General features: G+C 39.4%; 1 protein-coding gene across 1 annotated transcript; it reads right to left on the bottom strand.

Moving 5' to 3' along the window:
- Positions 1-1,193: 1,193 nt before the first annotated feature.
- LOC104681428 (prothymosin alpha-like) lies at positions 1,194-1,611 on the bottom strand. The gene has a single exon (XM_030918627.1). The coding sequence runs from the start codon at positions 1,530-1,532 to the stop codon at positions 1,194-1,196; it is 339 nt and encodes a 112-aa protein (XP_030774487.1). The 5' UTR covers positions 1,533-1,611.
- Positions 1,612-5,539: the final 3,928 nt, after the last annotated feature.

Below are 5,539 nucleotides of genomic sequence, written 5' to 3' on the forward strand. Positions count from 1 at the left end.
ATGCCATTTGTCAATTTTGGCTTTTGTGGCAATTGCTTTCGGTGTTTTAGTCATGAAGCCTTTGCCCATGCCTATGTCCTGAATGGTATTGCCTAGGTTTTCTTCTAGGGTTTTTATGGTTTTGGGTTTCACATTTAAGTCTTTAATCCATCTTGTGTTAATTTTTGTATAAGGTGTAAGTTTCAGTTTTCTGCATATGGCTAGCCAGTTTTCCCAGCACCATTTATTGAACAGAGAATCCTCTTCCCACTGCCTTTTTTTTTGTCAGTTTTATCAAATATCAGATGGTTGTAGATGTGTGGTGTCATGTCGGAGGTCTCTGTTTTGTTCCATTGGTCTGTACATCTGTTTTGGTACCAGTACTGTGCTGCTTTGGTTACTGTAGTCTTATAGTTTGAAGTTAGGTATTGTGACGCCTCCAGCTTTGTTTCTTTTGCTTAGGATTGTCTTGGCTATATGGGCTCTTTTTTGGTTCCATGTGAAATTTATTTATTTATTTATTTATTTATTTATTTATTTTTTGGAACAACTCAGCAAAATAAAATTCCTGTTTATTGTTGGACAACATTGTTTCACACATACATCAAACAGGCCAAAAATAAATAAATAAATAAACAGCAACTTCATAGACAAAAAAGGAAAAAAAAGAAACCTTGTATCTTTGGCCTTTTTAACCATCTCATACAAACCAACTACTTATAGTACAGCTAAGTACATACACAAAAAAGTTACTGGAATGCTCGGAATAAGATTGTTTTTCTGTTGTCGTTTTTGCTTTTTTTACAAGGTTTTTTTCTCCTTTGAGATTATAATGAACATGGTCACACCACAAGTAAAGTCAGAAGTAGGACAGAGAACGCTCCGAAGGCTGGATTGGTCATCTGAGATCATTAAAAATGGCTGACCCTAACATTATGTACAAAAATATAACATGTAAATAAAAAACACAAACAAATTTCCTTTTTAAAGTACTTTTAAGAAAAAAAGCAGGGCCTTGGAAGTTTTGGTTCTTTTTTCCTCCCCTGTTGCAAATTCTCATGGTTTGGGTTGGGTGGAGAGCGCGTGTCACCTGCGGGTGGCACTGCCCATGGTGGGCGGGCGGGCGGGCCTCTCTACTCCAAAGTGACCACGTTTAGATTCTGAGAGGGGAAGTGGAGGGTGAATAGGTCACGGCGGCCTTTTTTTTTTTTAGTTTAACTTTTCCTTTTTTGCTGTCTAGTCTTCTGCTTCTTGGTATCAACATCGTCATCCTCATCATCTTCAGCTGCCCGCTTGCCCGTAGCTGACTCAGCTTCCTCATCTTCATCTCCATCCTCTTCCTCACTATCACCTTCCTCTTCCTCCTCCTCTTCCTCCCCACCTTCTTCCTCTTCTTCCTCTACCTCATTGTCAGCCTCTTGCTCCCCGTTTTCCTCATTAGCATTCCCGTTAGCAGGGGCGTCTCTTCCATTTTCTGCCTCTTCCACAACTTCCTTCTCCTTTAAGTCCTTGGTGGTGATTTCGGAGCTGGTGTCTACGGCTGCGTCTGACATTGTGGGGCACGCCGGTGATCCGATGCAGGGGATTTAAAAAGAAAGCGAGAGTTCAGGGACTCTGGCGATAAAGCTGGCGGAGTCCCCGGCGGCGGAGGAGGCGCGCGGCGGAGGCGGCTGTGGCGAGCAAGGAGGCGGAGGAGGAACAATGCAAAGATGGCTTTTCAGAGCAGCCAGTGGGGGTCCATGTGAAATTTAAAGTAGATTTTTCTAATTCTGTGAAGAAAATCAACGGTAGTTTGATGGGAATAGCATTGAATCTATAAATTACTTTGGACTGTAAGGTCATTTTCATGATATTGATTCTTCCTATTCATGAGCATGGGATGTTTTCCATTGTTTGTGTCTTATTTCCTTGAGAAGTGGTTTGTAGTTCTCCTTGAAGAGGTTCTTCATGTCACTTGTAAGTTGCATTGCTAAGTATTTTACTCTCTTTGTAGCAATTGTGAATGGGATTTCATTCATGATTTGACCTTCTGCTTGTCTATTGTTGGTATATCGGAATGCTTGTGATTTTTGAACATTGATTTTGTATTCTGAGACTTTGCTGAAGTTGCCTCTCAGCTTACAGAGTTTGGGGGCTGAGACAAAGGGGTTTTCTAAATATAGAATCATGTCATCTGCAAACAGAGACAATTTTATTTCTTCTCTTCCTATTTGAATAGGCTTTATTTCTTTCTCTTGCCTGCTTGCCCTGGCCAGAACTTCCAATACTATGTCGAATAGGGATGGTGAGAGAGGGCTTCCTTGTCTTATGCCAGTTTTCAAAGAAAATGCTTCCAGCCTTTGCCCATTCAGTTTGATATTGGCTATGGGTTTGTCATAAATAGCTTTTATTACTTTGATATGTTCCATCAATACCTAGTTTATTGAGAGTTTTTAACACGAAGCAGTGTTGAATTTTATCGAAGGCCTTTTCTGCAACTGTTGAGATAATCATGAGTTTTTTGTCACTGGTTCTGTTTATGTGATGGATTAAGTTTATTGATTTGCATATGTTGAACCAACCTTGCATCCCAGGGGTGAAGCTGACTTGGTTATGGTGGATAAGCTTTTTGATGTGCTGCTGGATTCAGTTTGCCAGTAGTTTATTAAGGATTTTCGCATTGATATTCATCAGGGATATTGGTCTGAAGTTTTCTTTTTTACTGTGTCTCTGCAAGGTTTTGGTATCCGGATGATGCTGGCCTCATAAAATGAGTTAGGGAGGAGTTCCTCCTTTTCAATAGTTTGGAATACTTTTAGAAGGAATGGTACCAGCTCCTCTTTGTACTTCTGGTAGGATTAAGTTGTGAATCCCTCTGGTCCTGGCCTTTTTTTTTGATAGGTAGGCTACTAATTACTGCCTAAATTTCAGAACTTGCTATTGGTCTATTCAGGGATTCTATTTCTTCCTGTTTAGTCTTGGGAGGGTGTATGTGTCCAGGAATGTAACCATTTCTTCTAGATTTTCTAGTTTCTTTCAATATAGGTGTTTATAGCATTCTCTCATTGTAGTTTGTATTTATGTGGGGTCAGTAGTGACATCTCCTTTATCATATTTTATTGTGTCTATTTGATTCTCCTCTCCTTTTTTCTTTAGCAGTCTAAGTAATAGTCTATCAATTTTGTAATTTTTTTCAAAAAACCAGCTCCTGGATTTATTGATTTTTTGAAGGGTTCCTCATGTCTCGATCTCCTTCAGTTGTGCTCTGATCTTAGTTATTTCTTGTCTTCTGCTAGCTTTTGAATTTGTTTGCTCTTGCTTCTCTAGTTCTTTTAATTGTGGTGTTAGGGTGTTGATTTGAGATCTTTTCGACTTTCTGATGTGGGCATTTAGTGCTATACATTTCCCTCTTAACCCTGCTTTAGCTGTATCCCAGAGATTCTGGTAAGTTGTTTCTTTGTTCTCATGGGTTTCAAAGAATTAATTTATTTCTGCCTTGATTTTGTTATTTACCCAGGAGTCATTCAGGAGCAGGTTGTTCAATTTCCATGCAAGTGTGTGATTTTGAGTGAGTTTCTTAATCCTGAGTTCTAATTTGATTGCACTGTGGACTGAGACACTGTTTGTTATGATTTCCATTCTTTTCCATTTGCTGAGGAGTGTTTTACTTCCAATGATGTGGTCAATGTTAGAAAAAGTGCCATGTGTGGCACTGAGAAGAATGTATATTCTGTTGATTTGGGGTGTGGAGTTCTGTAGATGTCTATTAGGTCCACTTGATCCAGAGCACAGTTCAAGTCCTGAATAGCCTTGTAAATTTTCTGTCTCATTGATCTGTCTAATATTGACAGTGGGCTGTTACAATCTCCCACTATTATTATGTGGGAGTCTAAGTATCTCTATAGGTCTCCAAGAACTTGTTTTATGAATCTAGGTGCTCCTATATTGAGTGCATACATGTTTAGGATAGTTAGCTCTTCTTGTTGCCTTGATCCCTTTTCCATTATGTAATGCCCTTCTTTGTCTTTTTTGATTTTTGTTGGTTTAACGTCTGTTTTATCAGAGACTAGGATCGCAACCCCTGATTTTTTGTTTTTTATTTTTATTTTTTGCTTTCCATTTGCTTGGTAGATCTTCCTCCATCCCTTTATTTTGACCCTACGTGTGTCTTTGCATGTGAGATGGATCTCCTGAATACAGACACCAATGAATCTTGACTTTTTATCCAATCTGCCAGTCTGTGTCTTTTAAGTGGGGCATTTAGCCCATTTGCATTTAAGGTTAGTATTCTTATTTGTGAATTTGATCCTGTCATCAAAATGTTTGCTGGTTATTTTGCACACTAGTTGATGCAGTTTTTTCATAGTGTCATTCGTCTTTATATTTTGGTGTGTTTTTGCAGTGGCTGGTACCAGTTTTTCCTTTCCATATTTAGTGCTTCCTTCAGGAGCTCCTACAAGACAGGCCTGATGGTGACAAAATCCCTTAGCATTTGCTTGTCTGGAGAGGATTTCATTTATCCTTTGCTTATGAAGCTTAGTTTGGCTGGATATGAAATTTGGGATGAAAATTCTTTTCTTTAAGAATGTTGAATATCGGCCCCCACACTCTTCTGGCCTGTAGGGTTTCTGCTGAGAGATCCACTGATAGTCTAATGGGCTTCCCTTTGTAGGTGACCTGACCTTTCTCTCTGGCTGCCTTTATCATTTTTTCCTTCCTATCAACCTTGGAAAATCTGATGATTATGTTTCTTGGGGTTGATCTTCTCAAGGAGTATCTTAGTGGTATTCTCTTTATTTCCTGAACTTGAGTGTTGGCCTGTCTTACTAGGTTGGTGAAGTTCTCCTGGATAATATCCTGAACTGTGTTTTCCAACTTGGGTCCATTCTCCTCATCTCTTTCAAGTACTCCCATCAACCATAGGTTTGGTCTTTTCACATAGTCCCTTATTTCTTAGAGGCTTTGTTCATTCCTTTTCATTCTTTTTTCCCTAATCTTGTCTGCATGCCTTATTTCAGCAAGGTAGTCTTCTAACTCTGATACCCTTTCTTCCACTTGATTGATTTGGCTATTGATACTTATGTATGCTTCACAAAGTTCTCGTGCTATGTTTTTCAGCTCCATCAGGTCATTTATGTTTCTCTCTAAACTGGTTATTCTAGTTAGCAGTTGCTGTCACCTTTTATCCATGTTCTTAGTTCCTTTGAATTGGGTTAGAACACGCTCCTTTATCTCAGAGGAGTTTGTTATTACCCACCTTCTGAAGCCTACTTCTGTCAATTTGTCAATCTCATTCTCTGTCCAGCTTTGCACCCTCCCAGAAGAGGTGTTGTGATCATTTGGAGAAGAGGCGTCTGGCTTTTGGAATTTTCAGTGTTTTTGCACTGGTTTTTCCTCATCTTCGTGAATTTATCTACCTTTGATCTTTGAGGCTGATGACCTTTGGACGGGGTTTTTGTGGGGAGGTCTTTTTTGTTGATGTCGTTATTGTTGCTTTCTGTTTGTTAGTTTTTCTTCTAACAGGCCCCTCTTCTGCAGGTCTACTGCAGTTTGCTGGATGTCCACTCCAGACTCTGTTTTC

Source organism: Rhinopithecus roxellana, chromosome 15 (genome assembly GCF_007565055.1).
Source record: "Rhinopithecus roxellana isolate Shanxi Qingling chromosome 15, ASM756505v1, whole genome shotgun sequence".
In the NCBI taxonomy this organism is placed as follows: domain Eukaryota; kingdom Metazoa; phylum Chordata; class Mammalia; order Primates; family Cercopithecidae; genus Rhinopithecus; species Rhinopithecus roxellana.